Consider the following 23,186-nt stretch of genomic DNA (forward strand, 5'->3'; position numbering starts at 1 on the left):
TACTCTTAAAAGAATGTCATAAGATTTATGAGATTTTAAATGAAATATTTCTTTAACATGGAAATCAGATTTGGTAGAAGTAAAAATTTGAATTTGTTTTCTTTCAGAAATCGAGCTATAGCAGATTATCTTCGTTCAAATGGCTATGAAGAGGCATATTCAGTTTTTAAAAAGGAAGCTGAATTAGATATGGTATGTTTGACCTTACAATTATTCATATAGTATTTAATAGGTGGATTTTTACTCAAGTATTAGAGGTTAACAGTCACCTCAGCTGTTCATAAATCTTTTGTTATTGTGGTTTACTTTGGTACTAGGTTTTCACCCCCCCTTTTTGGTATAATCAGATATTTATTAACATTTGGGCTTAGATGAATGGTCTGTATGGTTTGAACTATTGTAGGTGAGCCATTTTTCAAAAGGTTCTCATTTTTTTCTCTAGAATGAAGAATTAGATAAGAAATATGCTGGTCTTTTGGAAAAAAAGTGGACATCCGTCATTAGATTACAAAAGAAGGTATCTGTATCTTCTTTCTTTAAAGTCACTTGTATTTGGAGTGTTAACTATATAAACTTTCTGAAAATATTAACATCAATTGTTCTGCATTAATTAATAATTATATTTAATCTTGAAAGGTAAATGAAAATACATTTTTATGCATTAAAAAACTTTGACCTAGACAGGTCATTGCTGATACATGCTAAATCATGCATCCCAGGTATTGGGCTCCATTTAATCTACACAACCCTGACTTCAGGGAATTGATACCAAAAAGAACTCATTTGTGCACTTAGAAGGGAAGAAAGCATGTAGCCAACATGATGTTGGGGAAAGAACACTAAAGTGTGCTCTTAGACAAGTCATTTTCATCTCTGAGCTTTTATTTTTTTATTTATTTGTAGGTTTTTTTTTAATGTTTATTGTTCAGAAAGAAGAGGGAGTGAGCAGGGGAGGGGTAAAGAGAGGAGACAGGATCTGAAGCTTTCAGCACAGAGCCCAATGTGGGGATTGAACTCATGAACTGTGAGAACATGACCTGAGCTGGAGTTGGACACCCTGCTGAGCTTTTATTTTTATCTGTAAAGTGAAGGCAGCAAATAATATTCTGGTCCTAAAATTTATACCCTTAGTAGGTGAAGTTAGAATAAATAAATACCATTTTTATAACATGAGTTAATCCAGAAAAGGCTCTTAGAAAAGTAGCCAACACATAGATGCATGTTAGCTTTTATAAAGGTGCACTGTCCTTCCTTTAATTGGTAGATATAAATTGAAAAATATTTTTTTCAGTTAAATATTTGACACAATTGGAGTGAATTTTTCTCAAGTTTCAGTTGTATCACACTACTAAAATTTTGGTGGTATATCATATAGGTCATTTTCAGTTAAAATTGATGAATGCGGGGCGCCTGGGTGGCTCAGTCGGTTAAGCGGCCGACTTCAGCTCAGGTCATGATCTCGTGGTCCGTGAGTTCGAGCCCCGCGTTGGGCTCTGTGCTGACAGCTCAGAGCCTGGAGCCTGTTTCAGATTCTGTGTCTCCCTCTCTCTGACCCTCCCCCGTTCATGCTCTGTCTCTCTCTGTCTCAAAAATAAATAATCGTTAAAAAAAAAAAAAAATTAAAAAAAAAATTGATGAATGCTTTGTAAATTACCAAAATTTTTTCGAGAATCCTGCAAACTGATTTTTAAAAATATCAAATATCTTCTTTTTATCAGAATCTATCTGTATATAACTATGTGTTCCTTCTTAAGGTTATGGAACTAGAATCAAAACTAAATGAAGCAAAAGAAGAATTTACGTCGGGTGGACCGCTTGGTCAGAAACGAGACCCAAAAGAATGGATTCCCCGTCCACCAGAAAAATACGCATTGAGTGGTCATAGGAGTCCAGTCACTCGAGTAATTTTCCATCCTGTGTTCAGTGTTATGGTCTCTGCTTCAGAGGATGCTACAATTAAGGTAACTTTTTCAAAATTAAAGATGTACAATAGGATAATTGTTAAAAGCAGAGTAACATTAATTGGGTAAAAGAAATAAAACGATCCTGAAGATGAAGACCTGTACAGGACAGGAAAGACAGGAAGGACTCTTCAAAACTGTGATTGGTTCTAAGCCTTAGACAGAATTAGAATAAAATTTCATTATAGCTCCTGAGAGGCAAGCTGCCAACTAAGTTCACTGATGAATTTGAGAAAATTGGGTGTCACTAGTTTAGTGTTGGGTCATAAGTCACCTAGTATGTGAGTAATAATTTTTGTTCTTGGAGAATGAAGATATACATGTGCCTTGCTTTTAAGCAGAGATGATAGATGAAAATACAAGGTTACAAAATTAGTACTTCAGAGGGTGAATATATTGTGCAAAAGAATTCACTTATTTAAATTGGACTCTCCTTGTTGTGTTTATCTATCTATCTATTTATTTATTTATTTAATTTGAGAGAGAGAGCACGAGTGGAGGAGGGGCAGAGAGAGGAGGACAGAGGATCCAAAGCGGGCTCCACACTCAAAACAGTGAGCCCCGATGCAAGGCTTGAACTCACAAACCATGAGATCATGACCTAAGCCAAAGTTGGACACTTGACTGACTGAAACACCCAGGCGCCCCTCTTCTTGATATATTTTAAATACTGGCTTGTTCTCTTCAGGGGTGTGGGAATATGGGAGGTTTTCACTTTGTAAGTTATATATTTCTCTCATTTTTCTATTTTTTTTACAGGAAGTGTACACATTTCAGTGTTCTTTTTTTTTTTTTTTTTTTTAATCCAGTGTTGGTACTAATTTTTTTTAATGTCTTTTATTTATTTTTGAGAGAGAGGGAGGGTCAGAGAGTAAGGGAGACAGAGAAGCCCAAGTAGACTACACAGTGTCAGCACAGAGCCCAATGCAGGGCTCAAACTCATGAGCGGTGAGATCATTACCTGAGCTAAAATCAAGACTTGGCCACTTAACGACTGAGTCACACAAGTGCTCCTAATGTTTTATCTTTTTGTCCAGAAAAAGGTTGTTTTTATAATTCCCTTTGATTCAGACGTAGTGCAGTGACAGTTGTATAAACTATCTGCAGAAAGCTAAGTAAAATATAGTTGAAAGGTTTGGGTAAATTAATTTATTCGTTCATTTAATTTTATTTGTTTATTTTGGAGAGAGAGAGCACGGAAGCGGGGTAGAGGGAGAGAGAAGTCCAAGCAGGTCCTGTGCTGTCAGTGCAGAGTCTGACACGGGGCTCATTCCCACAGATGGTGAGATCACGACCTGAGCCAAAATCAAGAGTCAGACACTCAACTGACTGAGTCACTCAGGGGCCTGTAGATTTCTCTGTTTTAAGGCTTATTTCAGATTAAGTTCTAGATTTTAAGAAGTTTCATTTATAGAGGTATAACTAAGAAAACATGAGTATCAGGTTTTGTGTTTTTTTTTTTTAACGAGTATCAGTTTGTTAAGACTAGACATATGTCACTTAGCAGCAGCCCAGCATAAAATACAGGAATGACTTAAACGTGACTATACTTAATTTGTTCTTCAAATTAAACATTGTTTTATGTTTTCCTTATGTGGTTGCTTTAGTTTCTAAATCAGTGGCTTCCTTCCATCCTGTGGGTTGGTGATCCATGCAGTGGACGGCAGAGTAACTGGAAAAGAGTCTTAAAATCACATGTATATGGTGTAGGCTGAAAATACTTAATACAGTGACCAATTGGGTATTTTTCCAATATAAGTAGACATGAATTTAAATTACTGATTTCATGATAGTCTTGTGTACTATAAAACTATACTGCTGTCATGAGGCATAAGGGTGAATTTTGTATCAGTGGTATAAAAGTATAAACAAAATTGTTAACGTGCCATCTTAAAATACATCTATTGAGGGGTGCCTGGGTGGCTCAGTCGGTTGAGTGTCCGACTTCAGCTCAGGTCATGATCTCGCGGTCTGTGAGTTCGAGCCCCATGTCGGGCTCTGTGTTGACAGCTCAGAGCCTAGAGCCTGCTTCGGATTCTGTGTCTCCCTCTCTCTCTGCCCCTCCCCCACTCATGCTCTCTCTTTTTAAAAAATAAGTAAACATTAAAAATATATATATATATTGAATGAACCTGTTACAAATTGGGGTGCCTGGCTGGCTCAGGCTCTGTATAATGTGTGACTCTTGATCTCAGGGTCCTGAGTTCAAGCCCCATGTTGAGTGTGGAGCCTACTTAAAAAAATAAAATTTACAAATGGAAGTTTTAGGGTGCTTTTTTTTTTTTAATGTTTAGTTTTGAGAGAGAGAGAGAGAGAGAGAGAGGGATCATGCAAGTGCATGGGGGAAGGGCAGAGGGAGAGGGAGAGAGAATCTTAAAAAGGTTCCACACCCAGTGTAGAGCCCGACTAGGGGCTTAATCTCAGGACCATGAGATCATGACCTGAGCCGAAATTGAGAGTCAGATGCTCAACCAACTGAGCCACCCAGACACCCCAACAAAAATCTATTATTAGGGGTGCCTGAGTGGCTCAGTCGGTTGGGTGTCTGGCTTCAGCTCAGGTCATGATCTCGTGGTCCGTGAGTTTAAGCCCCACGTCGGGCTCTGTGCTGACAGCTCAGAGCCTGAAGCCTGCTTCTGCTTCTGTGTCTCTCTCTCTCTCTCTGTCCCTAACCCACTCGCATTCTATCTCTGTCTCTCTCAAAAATAAATTAACATTAAAAAAAAAAATCTTATATTAAGTCCCTTGTACATTTGGTAAACACAACAGGTTTGGTGTGGGCTTTTTTTTTTTTGGGTTTTTTTCTTGTTGTTTGTTTTTGTTTTTGTTTCAGAGTAATTCATTTACATCACCAACCTTTAAACTTTAGGGAAAATGGAGGATAGATATTTGGAATAATTCATAATAGTATTTTTAATTTCATCATTTAAGTTTCTGAAAGGTCATTTATTTATTTACTTTAATTTCATTTTTAAGTAATCTCCACACCCAACATGGGGTCCAATCCCGAGATTGAGAGTTGCACATTCAGCTGACTGGACCTACCTAGGCACCCCTAAAAAGTTGATACTTTTTTTTTTAAGTTTATATTTTTTGACCCAAAATTCTTTTTCACCAGATTTTCGCTTACAGAATGTTTTCTGTGATAATGAAAATTTTTAGCCAGCAACAGGAATTCCTTTAAAAAAGGTGTTTGCCCCAAAAGTGGGGGTGCAGTGCCTGGCTGGCTCATTAGGCGGAGCCTGCGACTCTGGATCTTGGGGTTGTGCGTTTGAGCCCCACATTGGTGTAGAGATTACTTAAAAATAAAATCTTAAGGGGCGCCTGGGTGGCTCAGTCGGTTAAGCGTCCGACTTCGGCTCAGGTCATGATCTCACAGTTCGTGAGTTTGAGCACCGCATCGGGCTCTGTGCTAACAGCTCAGAGCCTGGAGCCTGCTTCAGATTCTGTGTCTCCCTCTCTCTCTGCCCCTCCCCTGCTCATGCTCTGTTTCTCTCTGTCTCAAAAATAAATAAACATTAAAAAAAAAAAATTTTTTTTTAAATCTTAAAAAAAAAAAAGATGTTTGTCAAGTTTTTAATTGTATGGAAAAATCCTCATGGTGAGAAGCAAAGGGAAAATGGGGTAATGAAGTACAACACCGTCATTATGCTTAAAAATAACGTAGAAAGTGGAAAAACCATGCCTTGGGTAGGATAATGGATATTTTTTATTGCCTTTATGTAAGTACATTATAAATGGTTTATCATGAGCATTTATTTTGTGATCATACAAAAGGTAAATATCAAGTAAAGGAAAAATAAAATTAATTCTTACTAATTCTTGATATTTACAAACTATAACTAAAATGCCTTGTTTGCTCACCATTTATGAAGAGACCCAGTTCATTTTCTGGATATATTTATTTTAGAGAAAATGCTCTAATGTTATTTGACAAATGCATGGAAGGAAAGTTAACTGATCCCACCTTATTTATTTTTAGCATGTCAGGTATTCACTGAATTCTTAGTGTCAAAATTAAACTAAATGGGACAAAAATCTTACAAAAAAAATTATTGACCAGTATAGTATCATTCATGAACACATATGCAAAATCCTTAACAAATTACAAGTTAAATCCAGCGATTTATAAAAAGGTTAATTAATATGACCCAAGTAGGGTTTATCCCAGAGTGCAGGATTGGTGGAAAACTGAATGCTCCCTCCCTTATTGGGAACCAAGGCCAGGGTGTTCAGTGTCAAACATACTTATATTCATGTTTGTACAAGAGTGCCTTGCCAGCACAGTAAGGAAGAAAAATAAAAACCATACAGATTGGGAAGGAAGAAATGAAACTGTGTATTTGTAGACAACATGATCTTCTATGTAGAAAACCCAAAGAATCTACAAAAAAGCTACTTAGAACTATGGCTGAATTTAACAGAATCACTGGATGCAGGGTTAATATTCAAGTGGTAATTGTATATCTATAAAGTAGCAATGAATAATTTGAAAATTAAAAATTGAAAATGTCACACAGTCGCATCAAAAAAACCCCAAAATACTTAAGAATGAATGTAACAAAATATGTGCAAAATTAGAAGTCATTTCTGTGTAGAAGTACTTGAATATATGATCAAAAACTCTGTTTATATTAAGAAGAGTATGTACATTTTTCTGTAAAAGAAATGGGTTTTAGAAGATGGTTTTTCTTAGGTGAGGTTTTTGTATTCTTTTTTACTTTATTATATTACGTGTGTGTCATAAGTTCCTTATAATTGCAAATCTTGTATCTGCTTGGCCATTCCCCTAATGTTGGATAGATTGTTTCCAAGGTTTCAAAATGCATTTTCTAAGTTTCTTTAAATTGGTTGGTATATATCCTACTACTGATAAATTTGAACCCATAATAGGTTTAATGATAAATTATAGGAAGAATGGAATCAATCATTTGATTTTTAGAGCATGTAATTGGTGTTGGGTAAAGATTGACTACATTTGGCCACCAGAATGAAAGTTTAGTATGTTCTTGAGGTCTGTTTCTAATAGTTATTCTTGATAGCTCATTATTTCCATTATCTTAGAAAAAACTAACTTTAAAAGATGTGGCAGCGGCTTCCCATTTTTGCATCAAAATGACGTAATGCGTTTGTTAATTTACTTATTCATTGGCAGTAACATCTTGTGAAGTCTTTCCTTTGCCTCTTAGATGTCTGAGTTCTGCTGTGTATTAGAATTGAGCAATCTTGGGGCACCTAGGTGGCTCAGTCAGTTAAGCGTCCAGTGTCAGCTCAGGTCATGATCTCGCTGTTGGAGTTTGAGCCCCATGTTGGGCTCTGTCCTGACCCCTCCCTCACTTGCACTGTCTCTCTCAAAAATAAATACACATTAAAAAAAAAAAAAAGAATTGAACACTTTTTATTGTCCCCGAATACCACCCCCCAGAACTTAACTCCTTAAATTTATTTGTTTACATGGCTGTTGTCTCCTGTCAGACTGGGAATGGACTTTGTCTTTTGGCTTTATATACCTACCTGCTAGTATTATTAGGTATATGATAGATGATGTACTAGAAGTGTGTTTTAGTAATTACAACTTCAGTTTCTCTATAGAGAAAAGACCAATTTACACTTGAAGATTGCTATTTCTAAGATAGTTACCCTTTGTCACTTGCTCATAGTGGCCTGCTGAGTGCTAATGTGAAACAAGAAAGAAGGGATGGGTTGATGTTAACTAACTTTCTGATTATTTGACAGGTGTGGGATTATGAGACTGGAGATTTTGAGCGAACCCTTAAGGGGCATACAGACTCTGTACAGGATATTTCGTTTGACCACAGTGGCAAGCTTCTGGCTTCCTGTTCTGCAGATATGACCATTAAACTATGGGATTTTCAGGGCTTTGAATGCATCAGAACCATGCACGGTAAGGGGTAGAGGATAATATTTTGATAGTGATTTGTAATGTGACATTCCAGAGAAAAGAATATTGTTTTCTAATAGTGTGCGGGTTCCCTGCATTCGATTCTTAATTGTATCAGTGGAAGAGCATATGATGTGTAGCCCGTGGATAAACCACAGTAGTTGAGAGTTGTTTCAATTATAAGGTTTTAAGTATCTCTTAGTGGTTTATATAAAATACTTAATTCGCTTTCAGGAATATTTTTGGATAAGAAAAATGAAGTTATTGGGGAATTTTTTGTTTTGCTTTTTGTTTTCTCACCTGGGAAACAAGTTCATAGAAAGTAGATACAGTAAAAGCTGGAACCTAGCATTTCTTGCTCACTTTATAATGTTGTACATACACTGTAGAATGTGAGCTTGCTTTCCTGGTTCTTGTCATAGAGACTATTCTCTGAGGCACTTGGGCTTTGTGGGAAGAACATGGGCTTTAGAATCAGATATCTGGGTTCAGATCCCTACTTGTTTACTTGTGGCATTGGGAAATTTCAGCTTCTTTCATATGCAAGGTAGAGGTAATAATACCTGTCATAGGATTGTTGTGAGGATAAAATGAGATCATATACATAAATCATCTTGGTTTAGTATCTGGCACATAAGGGGTGCTCACTAAATAAGGATTTTTGTTGTTTCGTTGACCATGATAAAATTTGAACGTTTGGATTTTGTATAAGGAATACATTCTGTGTTGGTAATAAAAGTTTTTGGTTTTTTTTTTAATAGATAATTCAGTGATGTAAGCTATGTGTTTACATAGGAAGTGTAATTTGAAGGGTGTGTTTCCCCCCAAATTAAATGGGGAAACTTACCAGTTAAAGGAATTCTGTTGAATCCTTTCCTAAAAACTAGTGTTTATGTTTCTTTAAGTAGCCTGTGTCTTGTTGCTCTGACTTAATGAAGAAGGAAAGTAGGAGATAGAGGCCTCCTGTTATGGAATGAGTAAGTCAAGGGAATAAAAGGCACAGTATGAGGAATATAGTTAAAGACACTGTAATAATGTATAGTGACAGATGGCAACTACGCTTGTGATGAACATAGCATAATGTATAAACTTCTCAACTGAAACTAATGTAACATTATGTGTCAACTATACTCAAAAACAATTTTTTTTTAAGAAGAGTTCTTGGGGTGCCTGAGTGGCTCAGTCAGTTAAACATCTGACTTTGGCTCAGGTCATGATCTCATACTTTGTGAGTTTAAGCCCCACGTGGGGCTTTGTGCTGACAGCTCAGAGCCTGGAGCCTGCTTCAGATTCCGTGTCTCCGTCTCTCTCTGCTCATCCCCTGCTAGCACTCTGTCTCTCTCAAAAATAAATAAACATTAAAAAAAAAAAAAAAAGAGTTCTTTCTAACCATTGTATATGTTCCTTAAAATAATGATATTTATGAGGATTCTCTAGGGCTTTTTCCACAAAGGATAACTAATTAGGAATAATGCATATAGAATAATGCATTTCTTTTTTACCCCCATTAACATCAACAACAAAATTTTTCAAACACTATTTTTTTGGGAAATGTTTACCTATTTTGAGGGAGAAGAGAGAGTGAGTGGAGGAGGGGCAGAGAGAGAGGGAGAGAGGAGCCCATCATAAGGCTCAATCCCACGAACCATGAGATCATGACCTGAGCCAAAATCAAGAGTCAAACACTTAACCGACTAGGCCACCCAGATGCCTTGGACCACTGTTTTAAATATGGAACCAAATGTGGGGTACCTGGGTGGCTTAGTTGGTTAAGCGTCCGCCTTTGGCTCAGGTCGTGATCTCACAGTCTGGGAGTTCGAGCCCTGCATCAGGCTCTGTGCTGACAGCTCAGAGCGTGGAGCCTGCTTCGGAATTTGTGTCTCCCTCTCTCTCTGCCCCTCCCCTGCTCATGCTCTCTTTCTGTCTCAAAAATAAATAAAAACATTTTTAAAAAATTTAAATATGAAACCAAATCTCCATTTTTCTTATTCTTCTGTTTAGCTCTGTAAATCTTATCTCCAATTTATATCTTAGGATATCAACCATGGAAATTTTTGTGTTTTTCTACTGTTCATATATAAACATTCAGCATATTAATACATCCAAATGCTAATGACACTGATGTTAAAACAGTTTTGTGGTCCTAAATTGAGCTAGCTGCTTTTCATTGTGGATTATTTTAATAAGCTATTATTTTAATAGCTAGCTGCTATTTCATTGTGGATTATTTTATTAAGTTGCTAATTCCTAAACTTTTTTGTGTGTAAATCCAAAGTTTCTTATCAAATTTATTAAAACCCAGTGTATTTAAAGTTGCTGTGGTATTTGAAATCCCATGGTGAAATCTCATGGTAAACTGAGATTTAATTATGCTATAGATCACTTAATACATTGCTGTGTTATGTTTTAGGCCATGACCACAATGTCTCTTCAGTAGCCATCATGCCCAATGGAGATCATATAGTGTCTGCCTCAAGGGATAAAACTATAAAAATGTGGGAGGTGCAAACTGGGTAAGTAGGTTTGGTTGAAATGGTGTCAGCTAAAGAGATATTAAACAACCAAACAAAATGTGTTCTGAACCAGTTATTTTGACTTTAACCCAAAATAATTATGGTGCTGGTTGTGTTATATACTGTAAAATGAGGTTTGAATCTCTAAATGTTTCCCAAAAAGGAATAGAGAAAATTATTAAAAAAAAAAAAAAAAAAAAATTCGTGTCCTCGAGAGCCATTTTCTATGCAATGGCTTATTATCTCTGTGGTCTTCTTTTAGGTGATTTCTCTATGGGTTGAAATAAAATGTAAATAACATTTGTGCAGGTAGGCCCCTGTTAGGCTTAATTTGGTTGTGCTTAGAATCCCACATGATTGTTATAATAAAATCTTAACCTACTACTAAGTAGTTTTACCCAGATTAGTAGAGTATGCCTTTGTCTCAACAAAGCTATAAATATTTTTGTTAGGTTTATTGTGTGTGTTTAGTTTTAGAAGATTTTATTTCTCTCTATATTTTACCTTCTAGAATGTGTTGATTGGTTAGCTCCTTAATGATACTTCCATCAGCTTATTTTGACTGATGTTTGATTTTCCGGCCTGTCCCCATCTTTCATTAACCATGAATGTACATTTATTGTGCTGACTCACATATGATTACCCTAACATGGTGCCGTCCTCTTTATTCCAGTACGTACGTAGCTAGTTTTATATTGCTCCTGGGAAGTATCCCAGTGATTGCCATTCATGATGTAGATTATTATTTGTTTTGACAGCTACTGTGTGAAGACATTCACAGGACACAGAGAATGGGTACGTATGGTGCGGCCAAATCAGGATGGCACTCTGATAGCCAGCTGTTCAAATGATCAGACCGTGCGCGTATGGGTCGTAGCAACAAAGGAATGCAAGGCTGAGCTTCGAGAACATGAGCATGTGGTAGAATGTATTTCCTGGGCTCCAGAAAGCTCATATTCTTCCATCTCTGAAGCAACAGGATCTGAGGTATGTGATTTATATATCATTTCATGATTTGATTGCTGGTATCAGAATCTTAGATAACTTCTGATTCTCAGTTTCAGGGCAGTTAATGCATTGAAAAATCTGTATCCCAGAATTCTGAATCTTGAAACTCTTTACTCTTTCGAACTTGCAGAAATGTTTATATTTTTTAACTAGTGATTATTATTGCTGTCAGCTGACCTGTGATTTGGGCTGGGGATGGTGGACCCGCCTGAAGAGTAAAAGTGGTCATTAAATTTATAAGAAACGCCGTTGTTGTAAGAGTATAGCAACTGGTGCAAAATAAAACTTATGGGAGAAGTTAAAAGTTATCTTTTAGAAGAATAGCCTTCTTTAATGAGCGTAATTATTTATAAATTTATGGTGGAATGCAGTTCAGTATTTAAATATTTATTTTAAACAGAATTATTTCATATGAAGGCCTCTTGATACTCTTGATCACTAGAAGCACTAGCTGAATCTGTCTGGAGTTTTATTTATTTGTGTGTTTTAAGTTTTTATTTGAATCACCCATCCTCCACCCATCTCCCGTCTGGTAACCATCAGTTTGTTCTCTATAGTTAAGAATCTGTTTCTTGGTTTGTTGCTCTCTTTTTTCCCCTCCTTTGCTCATTTAAATTCCACATGCAAGTGAAATCTTACGATATTTGTTTTTCTCTGACTTATTTCACTTAGTATTATACTCTCTAGCTCCATCCATGTCATTGCAAATGGCAAGATTTCATTCTTTTTTTGTGGATGAATAATATTCCATTGTGTGTGTATGTATGTATATATATCTTCTTTATCCATTCATCAGTTGATGTACACTTGGGTTGCTTCCATAGCTTGGCTATTATAAACAATGCTGCTGTAAGGGTGCATGTATGTCCCTTTGAATTAGTGGAATTTTTTTTTCTTTCTTTCTTTTTTTTCTTTCTTTCTTTCTTTCTTTCTTTCTTTCCTTTTCTTTCTTTCTTCCTTCTTTCTTTTTTCTCTTCTCTTCTCTTCTCTTCTCTTCTCTTCTCTTCTTTTCTTTTCTTTCTATTCTTTGGGTAAATACCCAGTAGTACAATTTACAATTACTGGATCATAAGCCGTTCTATTTTATACTTTTTGAGGAACTTCCATACTGTTTTCCAGAGTGGCTGCACCAGTTTGCATTCCCACCAATAGTGCAAGAGGGTTCCCCTTTCTCTATGTCCTCGCCAACACCTGTTGTTTCTTGTGTCTTTTATTTTAGCCATTCTGACAGGTGTGAGGGGATACCTCATTGTAGTTTTGATTTGCATTTCCCTAATGATAGTGATGGTGAGCATCTTTTCATACGTGTGTTGGCCAACTGTATGTCTTTGGAGAAGTGTCTGTTCATGTCACCTCATTTTTTAACTGGATTTTTTTTTTTTTTGGGTGTTGAGTTATAGAAGTTCTTTATATTTTGGGGGTACTAACTCTGTATCAGATATGTCATTTTGCAGATACCTTCTCCCATTCGGTAGGTTGCCTTTTTGTTTTATTGTTTCCTTTGCTGTGCAGGAGCTTTTTATTTTGATATAGTCCCAGTAATTTATTTTTGCTTTTGTTTCTTTTTCTTTGCCTCAGGGGACCTATTTAAAAGAAAAAAGGTGATACAGCCAGTGTCAGAGAAACTACTGCCTATGTTTTCTTCTAGGATTTTTATGATTTCAGATCTTATATTTAGGTCTTTAATCCATTTTGAATTTATTTTTGTGTGTGGTGTAAGAAAGTGGCCCAGTTTCATTCTTTTGCATGCTGCTGTCCAGTTTTCCCAACACCATTTGTTGAAGAGACTATATTTCCCTTTGGATATTCTTTCCAGCTTTGTCAGAGATTAATTGACCATATAATTGTGGGTTTGTTTCTGGATTTTCTATTCTTTTCCATTGATCTATATGTCTATTTTTGTGCCAGTACCATAGTGTTTTGCTTATTACTACAACTTTGTGATAAAACTTGAAGTCTGGAATTGTGATGCCTCCCCAGCTTTGCTGTTCTTTTTCGGGATTGCTTTGGCTGTTTGGGGTCTTTTTAGACATTTTAACAATATGTGCTCAGTCTGTGAACATGGAATGTCATTCCATTTCTTTGTGTTGTCTTCAATTTCTTTCACCACTGTTTTCTGGTTTTCAGAGTACAGATCTTTCACCTCTTTGGTTAGGTTTATTCCTAGGTATCTTATTATTTTTTGGTGCCATTGTAAATGGGATTGTTTTCTTAATTTGTCTTTCTGTTGCTTCATTATTGGCTTTTAGAAATGCAACAGATTTCTGTACTTTTTTTTTTTTTTTTTTTTTTTTTTGGTATCCTGCAACTTTACTGAATTTGCTTATCAGTTCTAGAAATTTTTTGGTGGAGTCTTTTGGGCTTTCTACTCAGGAGTTTTATATTTCGTCATGGTTCTTAATTTTTACTTTTCATGATTTCATTATTTATGATTAATAACTTAATAATAAATTACAGACTGTTGTTTCTTTGAATAAATTATATGAGCCAAAATTGACCATGTTCCTTTTTTATAGAGACAGTCCTATCGTGGATATTTTAATTATATTTTAATAAGTGAATGAAAAGAATCTTCTTCCCCTACCCCCACCCTTCACCCCCCAAAATTAGTTTTCTGAAATGAAACTTCTGTAGTAATCTCTTAAATTTTGGCTGGCTGTTTGGTTGCATTTTCAAATTCTTTTTACTGCCCTCTGGTGGTGGTTACTTACCATGTCATAAAGTTGATTCTGGCTTGGATGTTATATAAAGACTGAATTAGTTTTCAATTTTTTTCTTGATTCCAGAAGTCTTGAGCAATAAATTTATCATCTGTTAGTGTTATAGAAACTGAGTCTTAACCTAAATGGAGATTTTCTATTTTCATATTATCTGGGTCCTTCCTGTGTAGCCTACATATGTCAAAAAAGACTTGTGTATTTCGATAGAGGAAAATAAAATGAGTAAGTCCTGGAGATCTAATTGTACAGCTTGGTGACTATAGTTAACAATACTGTGTTGTATATACGTGAAATTTGCTAAAAGGGTAGCTCTAAAGTGGGGGATGGTTATACGAGGCAATGGATATGTTAACTAACCTGATTATGATGATCATTTTACCATGTATATGTATCTCAGTATCAAATTGTGTATAGTAAACATACACAATATTTATTTGTCTCCCAAAATTGCATTTCTGTAAAATTGAAAATATAGATCATTGTTAGAAGTCGTCTAAAGTCTTCACTTAACTTCTTACATGGGAAACTTAATTTTTGTATGTTTTCTATAGACTAAAAAAAGCGGCAAGCCTGGGCCATTCTTACTGTCTGGATCCAGAGACAAGACTATTAAGATGTGGGACGTCAGTACTGGCATGTGCCTTATGACCCTAGTAAGTTTGCATAATATTAACTGCTTCTTTTGAAGCTTACTGTGTTTATATTTTGGGGGGTTAGATGCCTTGTGATATCTTACTAAATAATCTGAATTAGTCCAGGCTTTAAAATAACTTCTTTATAAAGATAATTTTTCTTAAACTTTTGTAATTCCATTGTTAACAGTGAAATGAAAGTTATTCCTGTAGGGATGCTTGGATGGCTCAGTAGGTTAAGCTTCCAACTTTGGCTCAGGTCATGATCTCACATTTCATGAGTTTGAGTCCCGCATCAGGCTCTCTGCTTCGGATCCTCGGTCCCTCTCTCTGCTCCTTCCCCACTTGCACTCTTTCTTTCAGAAATAAACACTTAAAAAGATAAAAGAAAATTACTCCTGTAGAATGTCATGTTATAAAAAGGATCTACAAAGCCATTAATGCTAGGAGGGAGATCCTAGCTCACTTTATCTTTAAAAATTCTATATCTCCTATGGGGAAAAATAGTATTATTACAGACCCATTCATTTTTTAAAGTGTTTGATTCTGTATTTCACTGTATTTAATTTTAATATGAATCTTATTGACATATTTGTTCTTCTTTATTTGTTTTATTTTGCCATTATGACGTTAATGTTGTTACCTAGCTTTACGGCTTAGAAATGTTGATTTCATTTTCAGGAGCACCAGAATTTAATATTAGGATATATAAATGATAGTACAAGATTGTGGGCATTTTTATTTGCCTAAGGGAGCAATAAGGGGATCTGTGGGCATTAACAATTTTTGTTAATTAACAATTTTTTTAATTTGGCATCCGTTTGTTTTAGAGACGTTTTAGGTACTAACCATACCTTGAAGTGATGGTCTCTGTAAGATATGGTAGACACTTTGGAAGTATCATCAAGAATTGATTAGAAAATTAAACTCTCCTCTAACAGTATTCTGAGCTGAGTTCAGATACACTGTATCACTATTTAAAAAGGTGATCTGCAGAGCTACCTGGCTGGCTCAGTCGGTAGAGCATGCGGCTCTTGATCTCAGGATTATGTGTTTGGGACCCACATTTGGGTGTAGAGACTGCTTAAAAATAAAATCTTAGGGGCACCTGGGTGGCTTGGTCTGACTTTGAGTGTCTGACTTTGGCCCAGGTCATGATCTCACGATTTGTGAATTTGAGCCCGCGTCAGGTTCTCTGCTGTCAGCACAGAACCCATTTCGAATCCTCTGTCTCCCTCTCTCTCTGACTCTCTTTCAAAAAAGAATATTTAAAATAAAATCTTAAAGAAAAGAAGGAAAGCATGTGCTCTCCTCCCCTGTAAGAACAGAGGTCACCTTAATTTCTCCCGAGGTTTCTGGCTCCTGTTTTTCACCTGAAGGATAGTACTTTTTACTGCTTTATTTTGGTGTAGCCATGGAAATGTGATTTTGTATTTTACTTTTAAAATACATTTTGTATTGGGGCGCCTGGGTGGCTCAGTCAGTTAACCATCCAACTTTGACTCAGGTCACGATCTCTCAGTTCATGAGTTTGAGCCCTGCATCAGGCTTTGTGCTGACAGCTCAGAGCCTGCTTCTGATTCTGTACCTCTCTCTCTCTCTCTCTCTCTCTCTCTCTCTCTCTGTCCCTCCCCTGCTGACGCTGTCTCTCTCTCTCTCTCCCTCAAAAATAAATAAACATTAAAAAAAATTGTTTTAAGTAGATTTTTGTACTTTTGTTGAGACTTCTACCTCTCGTCATTGGTGACTTTTATAGGTCACTACAGTAGAACAAAGTATTTTATTTATTTATTTAAGTCTATTTTGAGAGAAAGTGGGTGCAGGGCAAGGGCACAGAGAGAGTGGAAGAATCTCAAGCAGGCTCCACACTGTCCGTGCAGAGCCTGATGTGGGGCTGGATCCCACGAACTGTGAGCTCATGACCTGGGCTGAAACCAAGAGTTGGATGCTTACCCGACTGAGCCATCCAGGCACCCTGGTCAAAGAATATGTTACGTTGGTCATCTGTCTTTTTTTGTTTTTCTTTCTTCTTTCTTTTTATTTTTTTTTTTTATAAACTCCCCTTGGGTTCTTTTATAAAAGCAGTATGGTTATTTACATTATAGAAAAATTAGAAATATACAGAAAAGCTAAAAGAAGAAAATAAAAGTCACCCATATACAGCTCTGTCATACCTAATAAAACCTACCAAGTTTGTTTAATTATTTACTTATTTTGAGAGAGAGAGCAAGCAGGGTAGGGGCAGAGAGAGAAGGAGACAAAGGATCTGAAGCGGACTCTGTGCTGACAGTAGAGAGCCCAATGCACGGCTCAAACTCACCAACCGTGAGATCATGACCTGGGCAATGTCAGAAACTTAACTAACTGAACCATCCAGGTGCCCCTCTTTTCTTTTTTTTTTTTAAAGTAATTTTTTTTATGTTTGAGAGGGAGATGGAGTACAGGCAGGGGAGGGGCAGAGAGAGAGGGAGACACAGAATCTGAAGCAGGCTCCAGGCTCTGAGCTATCAGCACAGAGCCTGGTGTGGGGCTCAAACTCAGAGTGCAAAATCATGACCTGAGCTGTGAAGTTGGCCACTTAACTGACTGAGCCACCCAGATGCCCCTCCCCCCAACCCCCCACCTGCTTTTTTAAAAATGTTTATTTATTTTTAAAAGAGAGAGAATCCAAAGCAGGCTCCAGGCTCCGAGCTGTCAGCACAGAGCCCAATGTGGAACTCAAACTCATGAACCATGAGATCATGACCTGAGCCGAAGTCAGACACATAGACCATTGACTGAATCACCTAGGCGCCCCTACCAAGTTTTCTTTTTTTAGTCTAGGGTTGTCCAGTAGAACTCTCTGTGATGATGTTCTGTATCTGTAGTATCCATCATTATAGCTACTAGCCACATGCAGCTGTTGAGCTCTTGAAATGTGGGTAATGAGACTAAGGACTCAATTGCTGATAGTATTAATATTTTAGTTTATATTTTAAAAACTACATGTGACTAAATGGCTACCCTGTTGGACTGTTCAGCACCAAGCCATTGTCTTAAATTTCTATGTAGAGGAATATGGTGGATATATATTTGGCTCCAAATATTTTAACATATATCTCCTAAGAATAAAGAATAACACCTTTATTCTTAAGTTTCTTGATTATACTCAAGAAACTTAACATTGGGGTGCCTGACCGACGCAGTCGGTAGAGCACATGACTCTTGATCTTGGGGTCATGAGTTTGAGACCCACGTTGGGCGTAGACATTAAAAACATGATTAAAAAAAAAGAAAAGAAACTTACCATTCATACTACATATTCACATTTTCTCTAGTTATCCACTAGTGCCCTTTATAACTGTATTGTAGCCACCACCCAGGAGCCAGTCAAGCATCACACATAATATTTACTGGTCATGCCTTATTAGTTTCCAGTTTCCTTTAATCTAGAAAAATTCCCTACACTTTTTTGGGGGGATGTGGGGTTCTTTTTTGGCACTGATGTTTTGGGTACATGTAGCTTCACTGCTTTGAGTAATGACTGAACTATTTTCTTAGATGCCGTTTAAATATTTTATCCCTTTATTAAGTTGAACACCTTTTGTTTTTAAGGTGGGTCATGATAACTGGGTACGTGGAGTTCTGTTCCATTCTGGGGGAAAGTTTATTTTGAGTTGTGCTGATGACAAGACCCTCCGTGTGTGGGATTACAAGAACAAGCGATGCATGAAGACCCTCAATGCGCATGAACACTTTGTTACCTCCTTGGGTATGTACGAGTAAGGAGATTTCTTAACAAGTAGATTTTGGAGTGCGAGACACAAACAGTTTTATGTAATCATGAGGAATTTTCCAGGTAAGAAATGACCTGTGCTTTCAGGACAGACTAGAGAAGACAGTTTAAAAACTTCGTGGATTCCTACTCTTTGTTTTAAATTCTCCTTTCCTTAACTCTCTCTTTCCATCATCAGCCTTATAATAAAAAAAAATTACTTTCTCCATTGCACAACATTGGTTTTGGAAACTAGGATTGTGAAGAGGATGCTTACTAACCACTCTGATGGGTAATTTTCTTCCCCTACTAGTTTGTAAGTTTCTCAAAGGAAATCTTACTCAGCCTTTTTCCCTCCGGCAGGTTTATACTCTCATGTACTGGGGACTCACTGAATTAAGTCTAATAAACAGCCTCAGTGTCATCTAGACCTAAATCTAGAATATAAGATAGTGAATACATTAAAAATATAATACACCCAGGGTATGATGGATCTAATGATAAAAATAAAGCCTCAGTAGAATAGGACCAATGCCTACCTCATAGGATTGTTAAAAGAATTAAACATGAATATAATGCATTAGTACTAAGCCTGGAACATAGTAAGTTAAGTAAGTAGATACATTAGAGCTTCCCTTGTTGTTAGATTCGAGTGAAACATTCAGCCTTAGTTGGGATGGGGGTAATGGGCGTAGGTATTTTTATTGAAGTGTTAATACAGGATTTAATCATTAAGTCTCAGCTTCGCTAACCCAGGGGTGTATGTGTGGGTGTGTATAGAAAAAAATGAGCATTCCTGGCACTTGGACTTGCTTATTTTGTGGCTTGTTAAAAATTTTATCTGCGTTTAAAATAAGCCTTTTCTTTTTCTTTCAGATTTCCATAAGACGGCACCATATGTGGTTACTGGCAGTGTAGATCAAACAGTAAAGGTGTGGGAGTGCCGTTGATTGAGTCTCATTTGGCCCCTCCTCCCATTTTTCCTCTGGATGCACTCTGATGATACCATGGTTACCCCATTGAGCTCTGTTTAAATAAATATTGTCCTTTCATGTAAATTATTCTGGATGTAGATTGAGCTTATTAAATGTTACACACAAAGTATTCATGCATGGTGAATCCAAATTGTATACTGTAAATTTACATACGTTGTCTAGAAGTACCATAGGGTTTAAAAACCTGGGCTGGCATTGGTCACACCAGGCCTAAGAAGGCAGAAGTTGAATAAATTGAACTAGGGCACTAAACTGAATAGTTGACAGTGTCATTTTATGTTGGATTATTAATTCCTGTTTTTCTTTCTGCTATCTGTTGGTGCCTGACTTGATGGCCTCATTTGGGGAAAAGTGGTGATTATTAGGGCTTTTTCTGAAATGTGTATCTATGTAACATCACTTAAGTGTGCTTAATAAATCTTCTTTAAGGATGTTAGATGATAAGGCTACAATTCAAAATCTTCTGAACCATCTATGTAATTAATGGGGATTACACATTGGAATTTTTGTCATGACACATTTGCCAAATCAATAGGACACATTTGTTTTGGCAGCCTATCAGGCAGAGGCTAGTGGTATATTTATGTACGGAAATGACTGTAAATCTCAAATAAGAAAAATCTCAGCAGCTAATAGCAAATCATTTCTTTCATTTGGGTCCTAATGCTTTGTAAACAGGTTGAAAAACACTGTAATTCTCTAAGCTTCTATTTTTCACACTAGACACACTTGTAGTTGTCTTCTCCATGCTGTTAGACTGTGCAGTGACGTGACTCCCAAGTAGAATTTAATCTTCCCGTTGAGTGTGTCATGGTACAAATCACTATTTGTTTTCGATGTTCTTTAGGGATGTGCAATGTGCATTATATAATGACAAATACGGAAAAGGTTATGTTTGCCCATCTGAAGGGAGTGGGAGAAATACAGCAGTTTGTTCTTCAACACAAATCTGATACTGATTTGAACTGTATTTAACTTACAAGTTGAAAACAAGACAGGGTTTAATGGAGCATGCATAAAAATGTACTGTGTTTTCACCTTTTGTTTATATATAAATGTTATATGGGCCTATCTGTAAGTGGATAAGTCTGTATATGTATATCACACACATACAACCTCCATATCCTTGGATCCTGGGCTTTCGAAGAAGTGCTAAAATGTACAAGTGGAATAAATTTTGCCGTGGAGTACCATGCTTTAGAACAAACCCTTTTTGATCCTAATGCTTCTGAAAACTAGGTCTGACTCTGTGGGAATTGTTCCCAGCTAAAAGGAAAAGCACCCCCCGCCCCATTTGGCTGTTCAGCATTTTATGCATCCTTGATATATTGTATATTGTGATCCAAAGTTACTACAAGTAGGCTTAAGAGAATTTTTATCTATGACTTTGGAAACAATATTTCATTGCAGATTATTAAATAATTCTATTGCTTAGCTAACCAACAGCTTTTTTTTAAAGGTCATTTGAAAAGTTAACAGAACAGTGAAATAACAAGACAGTTTAACAAAGAAACTTACTCTGAATTGCATTTTATTCATTTGCGTAATGTGATTTTTAAAATGTCCCTTTTAGTATTTAATGGAAATTTGGTTCATGAAAAAGACAAAGGGTTAGAGTTAATGTCCTGTAGATACACACACAGAGACTAGGCCTTACGTTTACTAGAAGCAGCTTTACGTCTAACTTGTGTCTTTTTGTTTGTTTGCTTTGTTTTTAATAATTCCTGAGAGACGTCTCTGGAAGGAAAAGTGTTTTGAGAACTAATGGCTACTTTTGAAGACAAAAATTACAACTTAAGCTAATTCCTTACATACAGTAGAATAACTTTCAGGACAATATTGCCTCACAACCCTGCTCACATTGAGAAGTCTTTTTTGTTTGTTTGTTTCTTTTTAGCTGTTCTGACTGGATTTTTCTACAAATGCTATGGAAGATATCTTTGTTCTCATTTGCTGCTATTTCCTGTCCTATTTTAAGAAATATAAATACATAGAAATGGTGCATCTTAACATTTGTTTGTACATGTATAAATGTCTTGTATTTTAATTCATTTTTAGCATGTAGCAACACGAATTGTTTAAGGGTAAGCCACAACATCTAGAAATCACTCATAGATACGAACAATAAAGGAAAAAAATGGTACCGATTTAGGAGGAAACAAAGCTGCTGTCCACTGGGTTTTCCCCCCTGCAGCACACAGTGACTTTCATTGACAAAGGAGGAGAAACAATATTACTCTGTAAACAAAGTTATCCTTACTTGGGAGATTGCCACAGCCTGCTGCTTAGTTGAGTTACCAGACATCCTCCGTTTAAGAAGCAGCAAACATTGAATCTCAGGGATGGTCCTCAACTGGATCCAAATGTAACGAGCCCTGTTTGAATAATGAAGGGGGGTGGGGGAGAGTGGATCCATCCATAATCCGGAATCGGATGTGCAGCGGTTTCCTGCACTGTCGTTTGACGCTGCCCTGTTGATGCCCTTTCTTCCTGTTTCCTCTGTTTTCTCTGTCTGCTGTCTAACCCTGTGCCTTGCCTGGGATAAGTACAATGATGAGGTTACTGGTTTGGATTGTAAGTAGAGGAATTTATTAACTGGTTTAGAGGTTCACTGCTGCTTTGTCACTTTCTCAATCAAATTGGTCACTTAATTTAAGAAATAAAAAGCTGGTAGAATTGCATCCTCAGATGATTATTTGACTTTGTGTGTGTGAAAAGACATTCCAGTGCCACCCTGATATAATGTGCCCAAGAAGTCCTAGCTGCACTCTTGGAAGTGCCAGCCACAGAAACTGTGGTTTAGACGTTGCTTGGAGAATAGTTGCTTTTTGACATGGCATCTTGCACTTTAGGAGACTAAGACCGTCCTGTTTTGTCTGTGTGTGGTGTGACCAATGGTGTGCCCAGAGCACTGCTCTAAAAATCACTAGTGTTAGCAAGTCGTCCAGGCTGTGGAGCGCTCGCTGTAGTCTTCGGAAGCTTTGGCTCTAGATCACCAAGCCCAGTCTCCTTACTGTCAGTGCCCTGCTCTCCTGTTTGCCTCTTTCTGTTTCTGTGTGAACTTCCAGGTAAAATCACGCATTAAATAGTTTTCTTTTAAATTCACTTAAAGAAAAACTATTGAAAAGTAAAGGATATTTTGTTTTGTTGACAGTGGTGGCTTGATAATCCTTAAGCAACTGAAGTTAAAATTGTTGAAGGAAAAGGCACTTAAAATGGTTACTCTTTCTGTCCAGCTGTATATAAGTCCAATGTGTTAATTAATCTAGATGATGCAAAGAAGAATCTCCTGGTAGAGAAGCAACATGTACAAAATTGGTGAAAAAGGTTTTTGGGGTTTTTTTTTGTTTGTTTGTTTTTTGTTTTTTTTCTTTTCAGTGGGGGGGCGGGGGGAGGGCAAGCTGGATTTACAAGTCACAACTGGACTGGACTGGCCTTTTTATCTTTCCACTATATCATGTAAGTAGCTGCTTTCTTGTCCTGCCTATCCTTCAGGCATCCCTAAAGCTCACTCTGAAGATGATAGAAACAAACACAAAATCTTCGAGTTAGAAGTTGATCTGACACTGACATGAAGGCAAGCATTGATTTCATATGAATGTTGCAGAGGTGGTGGTGATTGGAGAAAACAGTTCCCAGATTGTAAGAGTTAACTGAAGATATTGACACAATTAAAAAAAAAAATCAGTAAAGGAATGTAT

General features: G+C 36.8%; 1 protein-coding gene across 2 annotated transcripts in view; it reads left to right on the forward strand.

Annotated features, from left to right (window-relative positions):
• Positions 1 to 19,551, forward strand: part of PAFAH1B1 (platelet activating factor acetylhydrolase 1b regulatory subunit 1) — a 76,076-nt gene extending 56,525 nt beyond the window's left edge. For both annotated transcript variants that reach the window (XM_049636788.1, XM_049636789.1), the window contains exons 3-11: positions 108 to 192; positions 443 to 517; positions 1,755 to 1,961; positions 7,698 to 7,866; positions 10,274 to 10,376; positions 11,135 to 11,363; positions 14,656 to 14,757; positions 18,331 to 18,487; positions 19,367 to 19,551. In XM_049636788.1, the coding sequence (XP_049492745.1) occupies positions 108 to 192; positions 443 to 517; positions 1,755 to 1,961; positions 7,698 to 7,866; positions 10,274 to 10,376; positions 11,135 to 11,363; positions 14,656 to 14,757; positions 18,331 to 18,487; positions 19,367 to 19,440 (1,201 nt within the window). In that variant the 3' untranslated portion in view covers positions 19,441 to 19,551. The remainder of the gene's footprint in view (positions 1 to 107; positions 193 to 442; positions 518 to 1,754; positions 1,962 to 7,697; positions 7,867 to 10,273; positions 10,377 to 11,134; positions 11,364 to 14,655; positions 14,758 to 18,330; positions 18,488 to 19,366) is intronic.
• Positions 19,552 to 23,186: the final 3,635 nt, after the last annotated feature.

The sequence above is a fragment of the Panthera uncia genome, chromosome E1 (assembly GCF_023721935.1).
Source record: "Panthera uncia isolate 11264 chromosome E1, Puncia_PCG_1.0, whole genome shotgun sequence".
NCBI lineage: Eukaryota > Metazoa > Chordata > Mammalia > Carnivora > Felidae > Panthera > Panthera uncia.